The sequence below is a fragment of the Amphibalanus amphitrite genome, unplaced genomic scaffold, assembly GCF_019059575.1.
Source record: "Amphibalanus amphitrite isolate SeventyFive unplaced genomic scaffold, NRLGWU_Aamphi_draft 000134F_arrow, whole genome shotgun sequence".
Lineage (NCBI taxonomy): Eukaryota > Metazoa > Arthropoda > Thecostraca > Balanomorpha > Balanidae > Amphibalanus > Amphibalanus amphitrite.
This window is the reverse complement of record NW_024881629.1, coordinates 317,907-339,368: the sequence shown is the minus strand read 5'-3', so window position 1 is coordinate 339,368 and position 21,462 is coordinate 317,907. Positions and strand designations below refer to the sequence as shown.

Here is a 21,462-nt window from a genome sequence, read left to right as displayed (position 1 = left end):
CGCTGTACCGGGGTCCCCTCTTAACTCGGCTCCTGGGCCACATAGCGACACGTGGTAAGCGGCATTCGAAAGAAGTCAAAAAGCATGGCGAAAGTATTTTATTTTTGTCATTTTCCTAGCTCAGGTCAAAGGCCAAGTCACCAGAGGTCAATGAAGGTCAAATTTGGCCTATTTTAGTTTTTTTGACAAATCGGCTCATAACTCTGAAGCCAATTGAATAGAGCTACAGCGCCGCGGAGAAGCGCATTCGATAGCCCTTCTAACGCCCTTTCTGAGACAATTTCTCAGATTTGACTGAAAAATAACGGTTTAGCCACCAGATGGCAAAAATTCTAAACCCGCCCCGGGCCGGGGTGTTTTAACGGTAACCGGACAAAAAGTCAAATGACGTCTGGATGAAATGCGTCTGGATGTAACTCATTTTGTGCAATGCACATGAATCGCCCCCGTCCCTAACCCTTCCCGGCCGGCCCGTGCTCGGCCTCCTAGCGTGCGCTGGGAGGTCGTACCGCCATATCCTGGTGTTGCCGGGCCGGCCGTGGGTCGCCGAGCCGGCAGCTCGCTGGTCGGCGGCCCTATGGTCAGGGGCGCCGCCTCACGCAACGCGGTGATGTTACTGTCTGGTGAGGCGGAGGCGACGCGGGGTGGGGGTGACGGCCCGCCCGGGGCACCGGGAGGGCATCCGCAGCCCTCCCCGGTGGGGGGATAACCCTCCAGATCCCCCCGGGGTCGTGGCGGTGAATGCGGGTGGACCGCCCGGCCTGCTCGGGCGGATATGGCGGCGATTGCGAGCAGGAAGTATGTTATTGTTGTTCTTGCCTTCTATGTGTATGTGATCGTAGGTGAACGTGTATGTGAATGTGCATGTGTATGCAATAAAAAAATTAAAAAAAAAGTCAAATGACAAAAAGAGATAAGAGTCAAATGGCGGAAAACGTCAAAAGTCACCTGTTCTTAACCCGCGCCCCGTAGGGGGGGGGGGGGGGGCCGAAACCTGTCCTTTTCCGTCGATATCTCCTAAACGGCTGGAGATATCGCCACCAAACTTTCAGGACCCCTCCGGGCATCAATTCTACACATTGTGACCAAAAATTTTTCCAGAGGCTGTGATTAGATAGGTTGGCCGCAAATGACGTCAGAATGACGTCATGTTCTGCCATTTTCGACCGAAAAAAGACCTTCGCGAGAAGAGCCGTCAGGTCTACAGCTTTGAAGATACAGAAAAATGAACGAGACATAAAAGGTGTAGAATTGACAGGGCTACAAACTGCTATCTCGGATTTTTGAAATTTTTGAGTTTTGACCCCAAAAATCAAAAATGCAATTTTTTGGATATATTAGCCAAAAAATCGAAAAAGTTTTTTGAGTTTCGAAAAAACCGGAATATATGTGATAGTACCTACCGTCTTCTATCTACATACCAAATTTCAGATCGATATCACGTTTTTGGCCAAGTTATAGCGAAAAACTGTTCAAAATGACATCAAATTTTCAAACTCAATTTTTGGCAATTCTAGACCACGTAGGGCAAAACAAAGACCACCATTGGACTCCCCGTGACGAGCTGCATCGAATCGATACCCATTTTATGCAAAAATATCAACTTTGGAATTTGACCTAATTTGACCTGACCTTGACCTGACCTTCACCAAAACGTGACCTAAGCTGGCCCCAAAGGCTGCCTGACCCACATAATCGCATTTGTCATGTAAAATGGACCATAAAACATGTATCACACGACACTTTCATATTGTGACCCCCAGGTGACCCCCAGTGACCTGACTTCTGTGACCTGACCTGGTATCAGTGACCTCAAATAGCGAAGTATGTGTTTGACGAACAATGTACCATCGATGTTCGATAACTTACCAATTTACTCGATTTCACAACACATTTCTTGAAATGCTTGTGAACGGTGAAAATCCGACCTTTGACCTGACCTGTGACGTCATCGGTTTGACCTAGGTCAATGAAATTTGCTCACAAGGTAGTTCCCGGGTGGGGCCATCGAACGCCGTTTGAATTTTGAAAATCGGCCTACGGGTGGTAGGGTCCGCCGGTAGCCCTACGGGGCGCGGGTTAAAACGCGCACCGACGGGGGTCTGCGCCAACTTCGTACCGACGGGGGGGGATGACCGCCCCCCCCCTGAGATCTCGAGAACGAAGCAAGATAGCGACAAGCGGTAAATGGCATGGGATACGCACGGACAAGGTCTACAATTTTTACTAAGGTCATTTTCAGGTCAGGTCAAAGATGACGTCACAGGGGTCAAAAAAGTCAAAATGGCGGCGCTAGATACGGAAAGAGTTTTTCTCGAATAACTTTCGAACTAGTCAAGATAGGAACAATCTAAGGGCATCATCGTGATCCTCTCGTCAATCCGCATCGAATGATATATATGTTGACCTCAAAAGGTCAAGGTCAAAGGTTGACCTCAGGTCACGTGACCTCTAGGTCATCATGTATATCATTCGATGCGTCTTGACGAGCTGAACACAATGAGACCATCCGCGCGGCTGTATCTTGTTCCTGTACGGAGTTATTGGCAAAAAACCTTTGGTGACCTTTGATGACGTCACATGACCTTACAGCTGCCCAACAGCAAAACAGACCGCAAGGTAGTGAAGGTTGATCGTATATGAAGTCATGTATGGTATATGGGGCCATTCCGACCCGTTTTAGTGGTAAAAACAGGGAGTTGATTTTTCCCCCATTGACTTATAATGGGGAGGTCGAGAAATTGACCTGACCTTAGGTCACCGATATCAAAATTCCGAGATATACAAATTGTAGCTACTAATGACCTTATAACATCCTGCGACTTTCAAAGGCCTCCGACATCTACTGTAGCTCTGGCACGGTGACAAAGTTGCAAAAAAGTGACTTGAGGTTGGGTCATTCAATGTGACCTGGTGACCTGACCTTAAAAGTTAGGAGGTTCAAACTTGCACACCATGTGTAAAATTGATGAGAGAATAGTCGTACCAAATTTTGCGGCGCTACGCGCCGCGGTTTTCCCGCTATTCGCGAAAAACCTCAGGGGGGGGGGGGGCGGATATCCGCCCCCCGTCGGTGCGCGTGTTAAGAAAGGTCATGCTGGGTATCAATCGATCCGTATCGTCGACCTGAACACATCTAAGGTGTTTTGATCGCTCTAGCGTGCAGGTCTATATCAAAAGTCATTAGCAAACCTTTCGGAGACTTTTTATAGCCTGAGATGACCTCAGGGGTGTCATTGTGCAATTTTCCTGTTCAGTTGTCATATTTACGTGTAACCCAATGTTAAGTGTCTACATAGACTGCCGTTCGTCCAAAAAAGATGCCTTTCAATATTCTGCCTTTGACTTATAACAGAGCCAGAGGTCGTAAAATTGACCTGACCTTAACCCGCGCCCCGTAGGGGGGGCCGAAACGGCCCTCCTGTCCTTTTTCGTCGATATCTCCTAAACGGCGGGAGATATCGCCACCAAACTTTCAGGACCCCTCCGGGCATCAATTTTACACATTGTGACCAAAAATTTTTCCAGAGGCTATGATAGGTTGGCCACAAATGACGTCAGAATGACGTCATGTTCTGCCATTTTCGATCGAAAAAAGACCTTCGCGAGAAGAGCTGTCAGGCCTACAGCTTTGAAGATACAGAAAAATGATCGAGACATCAAAGGTGTAGAATTGACAGGGCTACAAAACTGCTATCTCGGATTTTTGAAATTTTTGAGTTTTGACCCCCAAAAATCAAAAATGCAATTTTTTGGATATATTAGCCAAAAACTCCCAAAAAGTTTTTTGAGTTTCGAAAAAACCGGAATATATGTGATAGTACCTACCGTCTTCTATCTACATACCAAATTTCAGATCAATATCTCGTTTTTTGACCAAGTTATAGCGAAAAAACTGTTCAAAAATGATGACGTCAAATTTTCAAACTCAATTTTTGGCAATTCTAGACCACGTAGGGCAAAACAAAGACCTTCATTGGACTCCCCGTGACAAGCTGCATCGAATGGATACCCACTTTATGCAAAAATATCAACTTTGAAATTTGACCTAATTTGACCTGACCTTGACCTGACCTTCACCAAAACGTGACCTAAGCTGGCCCCAAGGGCTGCCTGACCCACATAATCGCATTTGTCATGTAAAATGGACCATAAAACATGTATCACACGATACTTTCATATTGTGACCCCCAGTGACCTGACCTCTGTGACCTGACCTGGGGTCAGTGACCTCAGATAGCGAAGAATGTGTTTGACGAACAATGTACCATCGATGGTTTTCAATAACTTACCAATTTACTCGATTTCACAACACATTTCTTGAAATGCCTGTGAACGGTGAAAATCTGACCTTTGACCTGACCTGTGACGTCATCGGTTTGACCTAGGTCAATGAAATTTGGTCACAAGGTAGTTCCCCGGTGGGGTTATGGAACGCCGTTTGAATTTTGAAAATCGGCCGGTAAATTTCTGAGATCTTAGGGGGGGAGGGCCGAAACGGCCCCCCCTCCCTACGGGTGGTAGGGTCCGCCGGTAGCCCTACGGGGCGCGGGTTAAGTCACCGATATCAAAATTTTGAGACTCTTACTCATATCAATCGCTGAAAGTTTCATGGCGATCGTTTTGTCTGTGTAACTAGCTGTTACAGGGAGTTCGAGAAATCCGTGAGTTTGCAAACTCCCTAGGAAATTTGCAAATCCCTGACCTGTCAGTGCGTTTGCTAAATCACCTAAGGAGTTTACAAACTCACTGACCGATCAGGGAGAAGCTCTAGAGCGATTGGGAGTTGGGACAAATAAAAACAAGTTTGCAGCATGTGTGAAGCATGCGTGCCGTCCGTGATATTAAAACAAAAGCGGCTAGTTGATTATAGGGCCTATTTGACCGTCGCACGCTGACAAAAAGCTTACAGATAATATGCAGTGCACACCATACTTTTGACTTCAACCCGCGCCTTGCTGGGGGAGGGGGGGATGTTTGAACACCCCTGTGGTTTTTCACGAATGCCGTTTTTGGCACACCTTATCATACATCAATTCTACACGTAAAAATTTCAGACCAAGGTCATTCAAGGTCAGAACACTAGGTCAGGTCAGGTCAAGTGATCTCACCTCATGAAAAGTTTCAATGTCTGCCATAGCTACACTGAGTGACCGATCACTTTGAAACTTTCAGTGATTGATATGAGCAATAGTATGCACACAATGTATATCTCGGAACAAATTTAGTGGCGGAAGTTACGGTCAACAGTTAGAGTTATCACAGACCCAGTTTACATTCCGAGCCATGTAAAAATAATGCATATTCAACATCTACAGGGTGTCCCAGAATAACCCGAACATTTATTTTCCGGCTAAAAGTACGATTGCGCTCGATTCTAATGATATAAAAGCATCATATTTTTATCAGATATCCCTTAGCTATCGAGCTTGGAGACTGTGTGCTTTTGGTGACCGGTCACGACTCGAGTCAATTATTATCCAGAGTCAGTTAAGAGTAGTCCTTTTCCGTTTTCATCTTAAGTTACTAATAGGCAACCATGGTGAATCAAGTGCCGTTTTCAACTTTGTAACTGACTTTCTGACTTTCGGCATGGTTCTTGCTGGAGAGCTCCAGCAGCTCATTTGTGAACGAGTCCGACTCTGTAAAAAATCTCGGCATAGTTATGGACAAACATTTAACTTTTCGCAACCATGTAGACCATGTCGTCTCAAGGTGTACCAGATCACTGCAGGCTCTAAACCACGCGAGACATGTACTGCCTACACTCGCTATGAAGCCGTTAGTTACCTCGTTAGTGGTATCCACGCTGCGCTACTGTTTATCCGTCCACGGCACGTGCGGGGCTACTGAGCGGCACCGGCTGCAGAAAGTCCTCAATTTTTACGCACGTGTGATCAGCGGACGGCGCAAGCGAGACCATGTGTCAGACGTGCTACGCGACTTACGGTGGATGACCGCTGACAGCCTGGTCTTATACCATAGAGTGTGTAGTGTACGACGCATTGTCGAGTCCGGCCACCCGGATGAGATCGGGAGTACGTTGGTGAGCGCTTCTGACCATGGCCACGACACGTGGAACGCCGGTAGACTGCGGCTTCCGAGAATACGCACCGAGGCGGGCAGGCGGCAACTGGTGTACGGGGGCGTAGAGGCGTACAATCAGTTGTGCGCTTCTTACGATGGCAGTACTTCTTTTAAGCGAGCACTCAGAACTTATGTGCTACACAAACAGTCATCGTGATCTTATGATACCCACAACCTACTAACCAACTGTTCTAACGATGTGTAGTGTACGAATGATCGTGTGCCTGTATTTTACCCATGCCTACTTGTTTTTATGCTAATTGACATGCGTTGATGAAAAGCCGCGAAGGCGGATTAACGTGAATAAATGAACTTGAACTTGAAAGCAGGTAGGAGCAAGCAAAGCGCAATTATATCAGCCAACGAAGCCAGAGAGAGCAAGAGATAATCTGATCAACAAGCTTGGGCTAGGCCAAACAGGACCATGTACCAGTTGTCAAGCGGGTGGTTGCCGTGTCATGGACAACAAACGTCACCGATCTAGCTAAAAACTAGTTTAAAGGTAGTGTGCCAGCTTTCCTGGACCGTATGGAGTTAATGGCCCAGATAAGGAGAACCGGATTTTTAGAACTTATCCATACCTTCAAAACTCATGGAAACGTCTTAAATTCTTCAAATTTTGAGTACCCCAGTGCGAAATTCGCCCCGACGGGTTGTCGGTCGTACCCCAACCACATTTCACACCACTATGAACAATAAATGCACACACTGAAATCGCTATTACCGATAGGCTCATCCAATCAAGTTTCGATAAACCCGTTCATCATCATCTCTTGCGGTTTCGAACACGCCTGTTAGGTGGTGCGGTAGACCGCGCCCAAAGCCAGGGCCCCGGTAACGTGAGATAGCCGAGTCGGGGCAGCGTGCGCTGACCCAAGCCGGGGCCGCGCGTCCTCCCGGTGTCATGTGATAGCCCGGGGCTGCCCGGGGATGCGGTAGACCGCGCCCAAAGCCGCGGCCCCGGCTTGGGTCAGCGCACGCTGCCCCGACTCGGCTACCTCACGTTACCGGGGCCCTGGCTTTGGGCGCGGTCTACCGCAGGTGGCTTCTGCTCATACTTTGTGGTGCGGTGGTGGTGCGTCGGGCCGCGCGCTCTGACTTCGGCCAAGAAAAATGCGTCAGCTGATCATTGTCATTTCTGCCACTTTCATGTGGTGAGATGGGGTCATAACTTTAGAGACGGCTGTTTCATATCAATTATTTTACATAAAATAATATTTCAAACCATAAATTAATGTTCAACAGCCAAATTAAAGAAACAATACCAATACAGGCTTACAGTTTAAATTCGACATTGTGTTGTCTACGATTAGACAGCTGATAACTCATTCCCGTACGTCGTAACTCTATAATGACCTTTGCTTATTGTCACATGTGCGCCGCATTCGCGATTGTTGCCGACGCCTGTTTGCAGGTCAGCCCACTACAGTTGTTATACATATCGAAAAACCGATAAACTTTTAGGCGAGAAAAGCACTATTTTAGGCCTATTTTTGTTTTTTTTGCGATATTAGGTAAAAACAGAAGCTTCTTATCCCAGGAAAAATAAAATGGGAAATCATTGGAAGGTGGCACACTACCTTTAACGATAGATCAGGGTTAGCTACAAAACATCAGTCTACTTTGCACCACTACCTTCGACAAAATTTTGGAATTTGGGGACCTTCGCCTGGATAATACGCCAAAATTACCGGGAAAGCAGCGCAAATCGCTACAATCTATCAAAAAAAAACATAACATATACAACAAAAAAGCATATTGAAACACACTTTGTGGTCTAACGAAGGTATTCTGTCATTTGAACCGACCGAAAAATGAGTGTGTGCATGTCAGATGGCTTCAACGTCCCAACATCGGAGACGGCCAGGCCCCCGTCGAAAATCAAAGTGTGAGACATTTTGAGCCATGGTGCACCCATTCGGCTTGATATGATGCCCCAAAGACAATTGTTAACACACAGTACTACTGCGGTAATATTCTAGCATTACAAAAACTGGATGCCGTGAACCAAATGGCCATAACGGGTTTGTTTTGGAAACCAAATTTGCTAGATGTCAAAGGTGGCGCCATGTTCAGGCATTGGGATTTTCCAATTCAGATGTCAAAAACAACGCAACAGTGGTGTAGGCAGAATTTTTTGTTTCGGGGGACAATGCCTTATGGCATTGGAACACTTTGAATGTTAAGTTTATCTTAAATGATCGTTTATCCTCCGGCAAGAGGTAAAAGAAAACCGACCTACAGCCAGTTTCGGGAGACCCGTAAAATAACTGAGACCAACACCGGCTGATATTTTCCCACCATTGTCGGCTAATCTTGTAACTAGCGTGTCCATTGCATATGCTATTTCATAGCCACCCTAGTTGACTCTATAGGACGACAAAAAGAAAAGAGCTCAAGTATATTTGCCTTATTTTATACGCTAAATAACAATGTTCGGGTAATTCTGGGACACCCTGTAGAACAGGCCCACAACGGTGTATATCACTATATAAGAATAATAACGCGAAGGAGATCAGAAATAACGAATTGTACATATGACCTTGAATGAAGGAATTCGTAAACCATGAATAACCAAACAAACTTTGTTCACGAACGAACGGCGAACCCTGGATGTTGGTACTTTTCCTAGTTGATCTAACCGAATGTCAACATCCCTTTTTATCCCGCGCCCTGCTGGGGGTCCTGGATTTCCACGCCCTGCTGGTAGGGTTGGCACTGCCCATTACCCACTGCCCGGGTTTTTTGGGTTTTTCTATGGGTTTTTCATCGAAATAACCCACTCCGGGTTTTTTACCAAAAAAGGTGTTCTTGAACTGCCGCAAGAAACCAGGTTTGTGTATCTTCAAGGGGAGTGAACCGTAAACCAAAAGTGTCATCTATGGACTGTGAACCCATTGCAGCGGCGCCAGGACTGCAGGGCGCAGTCGGCGTCCGATTGCGGCCGGACGGATCCTATGGCGGCGCCGGTCATCTGATGATCGCGGCGCTGGGGCGCGGCGTCCATGAGCTGATGCAGTCCTGAGGACCAGCCCATCACGCGAGGAGTGTTGTGTGTCCTTCTTCACCGCTTTCAGTGTTGTAGCTGCAATATCCTGAAACATGGCGGCGTATCGACCCGGCAGGAGCAAAGCCAAGGAATGGGACTTGTTTGAAGAGATTGAAGACCCTAATAAAGTGAGATGCAAACAGTGCGAGACGGAGGTGAGCAAGAAGATCGAGAGGGTGCGAGTGCATCTCGAAAAGTGTCGCAATTCAAAGAGGCGGAGGGACGACGCTGAAGATGAGCAGGACGTGGAAGAGCCCACCACCGCACCCAAGCTGGACAAATGGGTGGTTCGCACGACAGGCGCAATGAAGAAAAAACTGGACGAGCAGTACGCCCGTGGCATATATGCGGGTAATATCGCTTTCAATGCGGCTGACAACCCTCAGATGCGAAAGTTCATCGAAATGACACGTGGAGGGACGTATGTCGCACCGGGACGTAAAGAACTGGCAGGTCATCTTCTGGACACAGTGTCGGATGAGTGCGAAGGGAAGCTACGTCAGCAACTAGTAGGAAAAAACGTAATTCTGGTTCAAGACGGCTGGTCCAATGTCCAGAACCAGCCAGTGATAGGATCCTGTCTCCATACTGGAGATAAATCGTACTTGGTCGGTGCCGTCGACACAGGCACAAACAAGAAGACAGCACAGTGCATCGCCCAGCTTGCTGACGAGGAGATCAAGCGGTGCGAGAAAGAGTACGGATGCACTGTGGTGGGCTACATCAGCGACAACGAAGCGAAGATGGTAGCGGTGAGGAAGATTCTGGAAGAGCTTCGACCAGGATTCATCACGCTTGGGTGCGCAGCACACTACGTCAATCTCGCGCTGCAGGAAATCTCTCCCAAGCCTCTCATAGGCCAGATCGTTGAAGTGCAGAAGTACTTCCGGAATCATCACCTTCCAGCGGCTTGGCTAGCTGAGAAGCCAACATCTGTGAAACCACAGCTGCCAAACGAAACGCGCTGGTTGAGCCATGAAGAGTGCGTCAAGACATACGTGCGCAACTACCCTCACTATGTGAATATCGCGACAGAGCACGAGGAAAAAATTGACGACAAAATCAAAAGGATCGTTGAAAACAGTGGCGTGTACCGGTCAGCTACACACCTGGAGAAACAGCTGATCGCAGTAGCAGCAGCACTGAACCGACTGCAGTCTGATGCATGCTGTGCGGCTGAGGGCGTGGATGTGTGGATGCAGCTACTAGCCAACTCAGAACTGGAGTCTCACAGACCTGCCATCCAGAAGAGGTTTCAGCAATGGCTGAAACCAGTGCATCTGGTAGCTTACAAGCTACACCCTGTGTATAGGGGCGAGAAGCTGTCAGCTAAGCAGGAAGATGAAGTCCACACGTGGCTGGAGGGGCGGAACCCCGCGTTCGTTGGTCCACTGCTCCTGTTTGAAGCGAAGGATCCCAAACTGCCCAAGGCATTGTTTAACGAAACGTCAACTTCAACTGTAAAGCCCGGTGCATGGTGGAGAATCCTGTGCAACAGGATGAAGAAGTCAGAGAGTGCAGATGCGGTGCCAGAGGAGTTCACTCAGCTCATGGAGCAGGTCCAGTCGGTGCCGTGCAGCTCTGCCAGCATCGAGAGGTCCTTCTCTACCCTGGGAAACGTTCACAGTAAGATACGGAACCGACTGGGAGTGCAAAAGGCAGCGAAGCTGGCCAAGTGCTACTCGCTCCTAAAAAGCGACGAGGAGTGGTGGTGGTGATGATGAGGGAAAGGACGTGTGAACAAACGTGCTGCGTAGCCAAGTGTGCAAACGTTGAGCACTCGACTATAATCCAGCAGCTTCCATTGCTTTAAATAGTTAACGAGTTCAGAAGTAATCGAAACTCGTTCTAGTTCAGAAGTTACATCATCTGATGGATGCAAAAGTGTGATTATTATTACATTGCAGCCTCAATCTATTCTCTGTTGACGATTGTTCTCTCATCACAAAATGTACTGAAGTAATGAGGCTGTTAATAAAGGTTGTAGAAAGAACGATGATCTTTACTTGCAGTGCAGATTCAACAACATTGTTTACTGTCACGGTAGGTGTCGTGTTGTGACGCGAACACATATTATGCTCAACGGCCCAACATACATGAAAAACCCAAAAAGCCCACATAAAACCCGAATAAAACCCACTACCCAGTGGGTTTTAATGAAAAACCCGGGTTTTTTTCCAACCCTGGGCCGGGCTGCTGGGGGGGGGGGTGTTTGAACCCCCCATTCTAACTCGGCTCCTGGGCCACGTAGCGATACGCGGAAGGCGGCGTTCGAAAGAGCGTCAAAAATAAGGAAGAAATCACATCAGACACTTTTTTGGTCAGGTCAAAGGTCAGGTCACCAGAGGTCATTGAAGGCCAAAATTCGCCGATTTGTAAGTCAGATGTCGACAATTTTCAACAAATCGACGCACAGCTCGGAAACTAATAAGGCTACAGCGCCGCGGAAAAGCTCATTTGATAGCCCTATCAACGCTCTTTCTGATTAATCCTCTCGGATTTGACCTACCGTCAACGGTTTTGCCTGCAGGGGGCAAAAACTGCCAAATAGCCGATTTTTTCGGAAACGGTTTTTCTGAAATAACTTCTAACTCAAACATTGCACGAACTTTCTGTTACCAGCTTCGTGTTCCTCTCGTCAAGACGTGTCGAATGAATTATCACTTGACCTTGAAACTTGAAAATTTGACCTCGGGTTAAGGTCATGACCTGACCGGTAAGGGTCAAAGTTGCATATTAATCGATCCGTATCGTGGAGCCAAACACAACTAAGGTGTTTTCATCGCTCTAGCATGCCTCTATTAAAAGTTATTTGCGAAAAACAGTCAGATGCCATTGGTGACCTGAGATGACCTTAGGGGCATAAAAAGGGGCCACGGGTGCCATTTTCATGTTCAGTGTGTCAAAGCTACTAGTAAATCAGTATTTTAGAGTGTTTATAAAGACTTCCGTCTAAAAAAGGCGACTTTCAATTTTTTCCCATTGACTTATAATGGGGAGGTCGCAAAATTGACCTGACCTTAGGTCATCGATATCAAAATTCCAAGATATACATTTTGTACATAATGTAGATTTTGTAAACATAAGATTATGTACATAATGTGCATAATCTTATCAATCTCTGAAAGTTTCAGAGCGATCGGTCACTTGTAGCTTTGGCAGACATTGAAACTTTTACGCAGTGAGTTCACTTGACCTGACCTGGTGACCTGACCTTAAGTGACCTGGGTCTGAAATTTTTACAACGTATGTAGAAAAGATGTATGATAAGGTGTGCTAAAAACGGCGGCGCGAAGCGCCGCCGTTTTTGAGATATTCGAGAAAAACCGTAGGGGTGGGGGTGGGGGTGGGTGGGTTCAAACACCCCCCAATAGGGCGCGGGTTATGATCGTATCCCTAGTTTCTATTATAGTTAGATATTTGCTACTAAAACGTTAAACGAATACGAATTGCCGTATGTGACTGACAGATATGCGTTTTCGTTTGGCAGCTTCTACAGTCGCGGCGGCTGGGAGCTAGTGACTGGCTGGTTCAGCGACGCTTGTGAACGCGAGAACTGGCGTTTGCTCGAAGACATGCTGCGCCTCTTCAAAGGGAGTCCAGTTACGGTGGAGCGTCTTAAGACAAACCACTGTCCCAAGCAGGTTAAACATCTCAGCAAGGAGGCGCAATGCGAAGGTGAGGCGACAGCCAGTGATGATTGCTGTGGTAACAAGATAGGTATCGCTTTATTTATACAATGTTTTAATTTCTTCTAAAATCTATAAAATCTAAAATCTAATATTTATAAACTCCAAATACACAGTACACACATTATATTTATCGAAAGAGCATCGATGGTTTATTATAGTTTTTTTCAAAAGGTGTTTGGCTCCATGTACGTTTTTCAGCTAAGCACGCGTTTTTGCCAGCGAAATGGGCAAAAACTAAACCTAAGATAATCGAACGTCGCCTAATTACGAGCGAGCGCAGCGAGCGAAACGAAGTCTTTTCAATATAACGGAAAAATCTCAGTATGAGCGGCCCCACCCGACCCGGCCCGGCTCGGTCTGTACAGGGTGTCTCAAAAGTTCGTTGACACATTTTTCATGCCAATAAAGCATATAAGAACGAGCCAAAAATATAAGGTGTTGATGCATATGTGAAATGCACGTGCTTTGACAACGAATTCGGAATGGTTGAAACCAAACCCATTGCTGTAGCTCCAAAAAAATTTGCCGATACCGATTTTCGTCGCTCCGTCAGCTGCCGGAGGCTGATAAAAGGTGACCTGCTTTCAAGCTCTTGCAGGGAACTCCCTTGCAGTTTCTGCGTCGGATTTAGGTTTAACGAGCTCCCCGGCCACATTTGCTTCTCTCTGAAAGCCGACAGCTTGCATCGACACCATTCATGAGTACTTTGTAGGTATTCTCTGGCGCCAACTCTTTCACGAAGGCTGGCGCCGACATCCAAAGCACCATTTCCCTTTTCAAAACGACCTAATTCCTGAACAAACGGGAATTGCCAGGGGTATTTTTTTTTTGCATAATATCGTAGCAGAATGTGTCGGCCATCTGTTTCTGAGACACGCCGTTCAAATTTTGCAAATTCCAAACGCTCGACATTCCCCATGCCAAACATTCGCTGGGTTGCGGAGTGTTTTCCTCAAGAGAGCTTTTGCTTTGTAAACGGCCCAAACCTGCCGATCATGATGTGGTTTTGTCGGGTTTTCGTGTCTGAAAGAAAGCTATTCGCTCGAGATCTGCCTCCTGAAACTTCCTTGGATCAAACTTTACATTCATTTACCTTTTTTTGGGGCCAAGTGTCCTTGACATTAACGATTTTCTTGTTATTTTCCCAAAATTTTTGGCATTTTAGATATTATGAAGAATTTTAAACGATGCCTTGTCTTTATTTTACGATGACCTGATATTTTTTAAACTGGGTAGCCTTTACTTGTGAGCTTCTTGCCAGTTCTCAATAGTTATGACCGCATTTTCAGCTGCTTTTTGGCATACGAGCCTAGCTGACGTACGGGGGTCGATCAAAACGCTGTTAGTCTCGGATGTTTTCGCCCTTCAAAAATGTTTGCCACCATTTTTTAAATGATCATCATCTTGTACCCATCCTGGCCGACATTTTGCCATGTGTCAGCTCTGACTTAAACATTCCCATTACTCCTGAAACGAGCGTTTTACAACAGACACGATTTTGCGACATCCATTTTTATGCCTGACCCATGGTCAGAGGTGAACCCTTTTTGTGAGCTCATGAAGGGTCGAATGCATTCGAAAACAATGACACTGCTTAAGGACGGTCTTTAGCAATGCACATGCAAAATTTCGACATTGAATTTCTTGTTGATTCGGAATTATTGACGAAAAAGCATGGCTGATACCTGTCAACGAACTTTTGAGACACCCTGTAACGCTTTTGAGAGGCTTATATCTCAGCAACCGCTGGACCGATAGGCCTGCGGTCTCTATTGTTGGGTAGTCTTATTCCGTCTACCTCGTAATTGACTACTTTTGATACATTTCAGTGACCGTCGTGGCACGTGCCACGTGAAAAGTGAAGGGCATTCAAGCTGTTTTGTAAAAAATAGTGATTTTGAGAGGCCCATATCTCCGCAGCCGCTTGGGCGATTGTCTTGCGGTAATTTTTGTTGGGTAGCCGCATCCCTTTTACCAAAGGTCGTATACTCTTGATCTAATTATGTGAATGACCCCTACTGCAGTGCAAAATGCAAAAAGAAGAGGTGTAACATTTGTTCCCATTTCAATAACTCTGTAGTTACCAGGGAGATGTCACTGAAACTTGGCATACAGGTAGGCACCCACCAGACAATCGATTCCCATGTGTTGCGGTTAGGGTGCTACTGCACGTGCGCACGTGCAGGGGGCGCTTCCAGATCTCGAGAACGGCTGGGTCGATTGCGCTCAAATTTGGTACACGATTGGGGACCGGTTAGTAGGGTTCCGTGCAAAAGTCAGTTTGGACCCCGTTTGCACCTGCGCACGTGCAGGGTGCCGCTACCAGATCTCGAGAACGGCTGGGTCAATTGCCCTCAAACTTGGCACATCGCTAGAGACCGGGAAGTAGGGTGTCGTGCACAAGTCAGCTGGAAGTACCCCTCGTAATTCCGCACGTTCAAGGCTCACCTTATCGCTCGCTGGTTTGTCGCCCCCAAAAGGTGTTTTACTGGTTTTAACATGTGAATTATTACCGATAAATTCCATATGTGCGTTTTGGAACTAAAAGTTAGGACAGTGGTGATGCCATGCTATGGAACTTGCATTGCAATGTAATTTTTAACTACAATTGACGGAACCGCTTACTCGATTCGGGCCTCGGTAACAGTGAAAAACGAAGTTTTCCCAAAATTCGTTGAAATTTTGTGGCTTTGTACGGACATCGGGTGCCAGCTGCCACGAGTGACGTCATCATAGTATGCTCATTTTTGAAGACACAATTTCCATGTATTTACCGAACACAATTTGAAAAAGAATATCTCAGCTTGATTTTAGTGGTAAGAAATTCTTAGCCAGACGCTGAAGTTGCCAAAACTGACGTGGGAACTTCGATGATGAACTTGGAGCCAGACACCTTAAAAAACTTAGTGCGAGCTTTTCTTCTTCTTTAAGCTCGATTTTTTTTCGTGTCCAGAAGGCCAAGAGTAACAAGTCTTAAATTACCTATACAGCATAGATATTTAATGTCAATCATGTTTTTATTCATGTAGTCTATGACAAGGTATATACCATGTTTATTTAAAGTTGAATGGCCTCGACAAGTTATATTGAACTTAATCGATCATTTGATCGTAAAACTACATGTCCAATGCCTATCAGTCGTCATACTATTGCTCGTTCGTTTAACGCGTACTATTGCTCGTTCGTTTAACGCGAAACGCATACTGAATGTGATGGCCTCCTTGGCTCAAGCTGGCCGTTACTGTGCTTGCTCTATTGCTTGCTTTTATTAAATAATACGATAATACCTTCATTCGGCTATGATTCATCCATATTTCTTTCTTTTTCAAAAATTATATTGCTAAGTAAAGCAATGTTCAGACCTGTCTTAACGATGTTTGAAGGGGGGTTATTTAAACTATTTGTCCTTTTTACTATGACTACAAAACCATAACTCTGACAACCATAACTCTGGTCGGTGAGAGTAAAGTAATTTAAGAACTGAAGTGTAGTAATTGAAGTTGTTAGAAGATTATGATGTATTCAAGCGAAGATGACTGCAAAACATCATTTAACCCGCGCCCTGCTGGGGGGGGGATGTTTGAACACTCCCCTGTGGTTTTTCGCAAATATCTAAAAAACGGCGTCGCGGAGCGCCGCCGTTTTTGGCATACCTTATCATGCATCAATTCTACACATGTTGTACAAATTTCAGAACAAGGTCATTCAAGGTCAGTTCACCAGGTCACTTGAAGTGACCCCACTTCATAAAAAGTTTCAATGTCTGCCATAGCTACATCAAGTGACCGATCGCTTTAAAACTTTTAGCGATTGCTAAGAGCAATAGTAGGTACAAAATGTATATCTCAGAATTTTGATATCGATGACCTAAGGTCAGGTCAATTTTGCGACGTCCCCATTATAAGTCAATGGGAGAAAATTGAAAGGCGCTTTTTTTGGACGAAAGCAATTATAAACACTCCCAAACACTGAATAACAAGTAACTAAGACACACTGAACATGAAAATGGTATCCGTGACCCCTGTTTATGCCCCTGAGGTCATCTCAGGTCACGGATGGTATCTAACAGTTTTCGCGAATAACTTTTGATAGTGGCATGCTAGAGCGATGAAAACGCCTTGGATGTGTTCAGCTCGACGATACGGATCGACTGATATGCAACATGACCCTTTCCGGTCACGTCATGACCTTGACCTGAGGTCAAATTTTCAATTTGACCTTTCAAGGTCAAGTTGCAGTTCATTCGATGCGTCTTGACGAGAGGAACACGATGCCGGTAAAAGTAAGCTCGTGCAAGGCTTGGGTCAAAAGTTATTGCATAACAATTGTTTTCGAAAAAATCGGCTATTTTGGCAGTTTTTGCCCCCTGCAGGCAAAACCGTTGACGATAGGTCAAACCTGAGATAATTATTCAGAAAGGGCGTTAAAAGGGCCATCGAATGCGCTTTTCCGCGGCGCTGTAGTTCTATTAGTTCCCGAGCAATGCGTTGGCTTCTTGGAAATTGTCGACATTCGCCTGAAAATCGGCGAAATTTTGCCTTCAATGACCTCTGGTGACCTGACCTTTGACCTGACCAAAAAAGTGACTGAAGCGATTTCGTCATTACTTTTGGCGCTCTTTCGAACGTCGCCTTCCGCGTATCGCTACGTGGCCCAGGGGCTGAGTTAGAAGGGGGGGGGGGAGGGTGTTCAAACAACTTGCTTTTGCTTGCTTTTATTGGTCCTGGATTTCCACGCCCCCAGCAGGGCGTGGAAATCCAGGACCCCCAGGGGGGCGCGGGTTAATGCCACATTATATTATTGCCCTCATTTATACTTGCTTTGTGAAAGTGTTGGGGGGGGGATAATATCGTTTTTTGCGTATTCTTTTACAACCATTCTGTCGTTTAAGATATTGCTGAACACATTTTAGCTGGTCAGTGTATCGTCTTCTAATGCTTTACTTGTTTGTGTTTTTGTAGATGTCAGGAAGCTTGCTCAGGAAGTGGTCGACATTTGGATGAAAGTAATCAAAGGAGAGCCGGGGACTAAAGAGAAGAAGAAAAGTGGCGACTCCGAAGAACGCAGAGAAGACAACACATGGAAAATGGAAATGAGAAATGGCATTTTTGTGATTAAGAAAGTTGACATTGATCAGTCAGCAACAGCGGCCAAGAGAGATTCCAGCACTAGCGCTGAGGAGGAGGACGTCAAAGAATCCACTGCGGATGGCGACGAGGATGGGGCTGATGGCGGGAGTGGGGACAAGGAAGGGGATGAGGGGAAAACCAAAAGGGAAGCACAGAACACCACCGAGAGTGGAGCCATGGAAGTGGATTGGGAGGAAGGGGTTAAGGGTAAAACTGAGGGCGAGGGGAATGACAAATCAGCTTCCACAGAACCTGCTAAAGGTGCTTCATCTCCCGCCACTGGGAAAGATTCAGACACCAAATCAAAGGGTGATAGCGACAAGAAAGATGATGAGTCGAAAAGTCCGAGGGGCAAGAAGCGGGAGCATTCCTCGTCTCGCTCTGATAGTAAAAGTAAGAGGAAAAGCACGGACAAGAGCTCCGACAGAGGCTCTGACAAGGGCTCTGATAAGGGGTCAGATAAGAGTTCAAGCTCCAGAGACAAGTCGAAGAGTAGCTCTAGCTCCAAACATTCCAGTAAGGAGTCAAGTCGTCACCGAAAGAGTCATAAGGATCACAGAGATCGACATAAGAGCCGTGAGAGTGAAAAGCAACGCGAAAGAGAAAAGGAGAAAGAACGTGAAAGGAAAAGGCAAAGCGAAAAGGATAAGGAGACCTTGGCTAAGGTTCAGGGTGTCGGTCTAGGTAAATTGGGGGCGATTCCGAAGAAGAAGCCTACAGATCCTGAGAAGAAGGGCTCGCCCGGATCGGCTGGGTCGGCGGCGGCTGCGGCGGGCGAAGGCACGGCGACGGCGAAGAAGCCGCTGCTCCCCACGCCCAGCGACCGTCGGGCACCCACCGTGAAAACGTTCGGCGCCAAGTTCCGCTCCACCGGTCTGGAGGAGGCCTCGTCGACGGCGGCGGCACCCAAGAGGAAGCCGGCCGAGGTCGTACGCCCGCCGCTGCCGCCGCCGCCCAAGCGCGCTCCGGCGCCCGAGCCAACGACCGTGTCTTCGGCCGCCGATAAGCGGGCGCGCATCGAGCAGCGGCCGCCAGTTGAGCGGCCCGGTGGCATCAAAGTGATACCACCGAAACGTGAGTATAGGGTGGGCTAGCGTGACTGCGCCCGCCGCCCCGGCCGCAGGGTGGCCCGGAGACTCGGCCACTCTGTCCGGGTCGGCGGCTCACAGCTGCCGGTCACTCTAGGTAGGGGATGGTTGCCAGACCGCTAGTCAGTGTGAATGTGTGAATGTGCGTGTGAGAGAGATGCGTGCTTGAGGTGTGTGAAGGAAACTGGGAGTACCTGCCTGCTGCATTTCGAGCACCGAGCCATCCAGCACCAACACATCGGCTCGACAGCCACCGTTCAACCCGTCTTCACGGCGCTTCCTACCGGTATGTCTGGAGAACATTCTTCAGTTCTTCTTGCATTCTTAGGTTAAAATGTTTCAGTTAAAATGCTCTACCGTCTTGCCACCGCTGTTCATAGCTTACCTTGAGGTGTCTGACTATCCGTTTCATTGTGTACTTTTCCAACACAAGGAAATGCTGTCAACATCCACAGCTCAGTCATTTTGGCTCACGTGTCAATATGCGACAGTTCACACCACTACTCTACCTGCATATTATTCAGTGTGTTTTTTTTCACATTCCATGGGTGACAAATTGCTTGGCATTTTTCTTTACATCGGCACCAGTGTGCTGCGGCGTAGCCAGTTTCAGATAAGAGTTCAAGTTTCTCCAGCATTATTGATGTTTAAGCATTCATTGTTTAATTAAGGAGCATTTTCCTTGTCGTTACCACGTCACAAGTCGGGTCAGAGTCTTGTTTCAAAGTCAAAGTCACTTGTTTCAACATCATTAACGTCGGACCTCAAGTTTGAAGACCATCTGTTAATCTCGGCTTTGGTTTGTTTTTGGACGTTGCTGCTGTAAATGTCCTATAATGAAGAAAAATGCTTCCGAAGATGGCTATTGCATCAATTTATTGTCCACAGTTAAAAGATGCCGATGCAATTGCTATTGATATCCAAGCCAACTAACTATTTACAGGAAAAAGATGATATATGATAAAACAAAGGGTATTTGATATTCGACTCACTTTTTCGATCCATGTCTTAGCATTTAATGCTTGGAATTTTCAATCTTAATATTTGCATTCGCTGCTTGTCTCGAGTTTAGGTTGTTCAATTCCAAGTGCTTAAACCAGTCGCTGGAGAAACTGGCTGTTCCATTACGTATCTTTTGCGGAGTATGGTAAAGGTTGATATAACTACATACTACGCAACACCCACGCCTTTGGCATTACTGGTGCTCCCATAGTAGTCACATTAATGGTCACCTGTGCCGTAGCCAGTTACAGTTCTTCTCCCTCTTGGTCTTCCATGCTTCCGTTGACTTCCGAAGTGTGTTTCAAATGCACTGCTATAGCGGCCTCAACAAAATTTCAACGTCGTGCCTCGGACATGTCATCATTTGACCTTTTGTCTCTGCAGCCTCGTCACTTGTAGTGAGTTGTGTAACTCATTGTCATTGGCCGGCGAAAGATACCAACTGTTGCTGGTACGCTGTAGCAATAAGACGATAGATTATCTAATAATTGCTCACTTCCTTCATTAAATGGCTGTTCTATTTGCTCCGTTCGTAGATCTTTTTAACTGAGTACCTATTACATATGCGATGCGAATGTCAACAAAATGTCAGGCGATAAAGCCCTTACGCGTCGCTGCGCACGCAGCAAATATTGGGCTGCTTGTGATCCATATGGGGCTCCCATACTTTCAAAGGTGTGTGGAAACCCCCTGCTAACATTTACCCTGCCAAAATTCATTTAAAAGAGGCATAAAGGAATTTTTTTAGTAAGATATCATCGGCTTTGACCAAGAATAGCTAAATTCAATCTTATTGGGGGTGTACAAGCATCTTAAAGTTTGGGTACCCTATTTGGTTTCGGAAGCCAATGAACACGTTTGCTGTTTTTCATGAAGCGCTCTAGGATCTATGTGGTGCCCGCCATCGGACTGGGGTTTTATTTTATTTCATTGATGCATTGCTGTCGTGCGATATGCGGACGGACTTGTTTTCATGACACTTCGACAGGGCGGTGTGTGGGGTCAGACGTGCCGTCTGCCTGTCTATCTGTCTGTCTGTGCATGCCTCACCCGCCTCGCACTGTCTCGGCTCGCCCGTGCGAGCTGACTGTGACGGCGCTGTCGGCCGCGCCGGCCGTGTGTGCTGGTGTGCGGTGCCGTCCTGGGCCGGCCGCGGACGGGCGGGTGGCGGCGCCGCCCGTCCCGCAGCGCCGACCGCCGGTGGCGCCCCGTCCGCCGCCGCCGGCTGCCACACACAGACACGCACACAAACACACACCACAGCACTGGGGACAGTCATGAGCCCCGACACGGCCGACAGGGGACGGAAATGAGCCCTGAGACAGCGACCGACCAGGGGACGCAAATGAGCCCCGAGACAGCGACCGACCAGGGGACGTCCATGAGCCCCTTAGTTAGATGGGCGAGATAAGCCC

The 21,462-nt window shown here is 47.0% G+C and overlaps 1 protein-coding gene across 1 annotated transcript in view; it reads left to right on the top strand.

Moving 5' to 3' along the window:
- Window positions 1-21,462, top strand: part of LOC122382130 (serine/threonine-protein phosphatase 1 regulatory subunit 10-like) — a 72,066-nt gene that overhangs the window by 19,833 nt on the left and 30,771 nt on the right. The window contains exons 4-5 of the mRNA XM_043367076.1: window positions 12,627-12,814; window positions 17,790-19,031. Of these exons, the coding sequence (XP_043223011.1) occupies window positions 12,627-12,814; window positions 17,790-19,031 (1,430 nt within the window). The remainder of the gene's footprint in view (window positions 1-12,626; window positions 12,815-17,789; window positions 19,032-21,462) is intronic.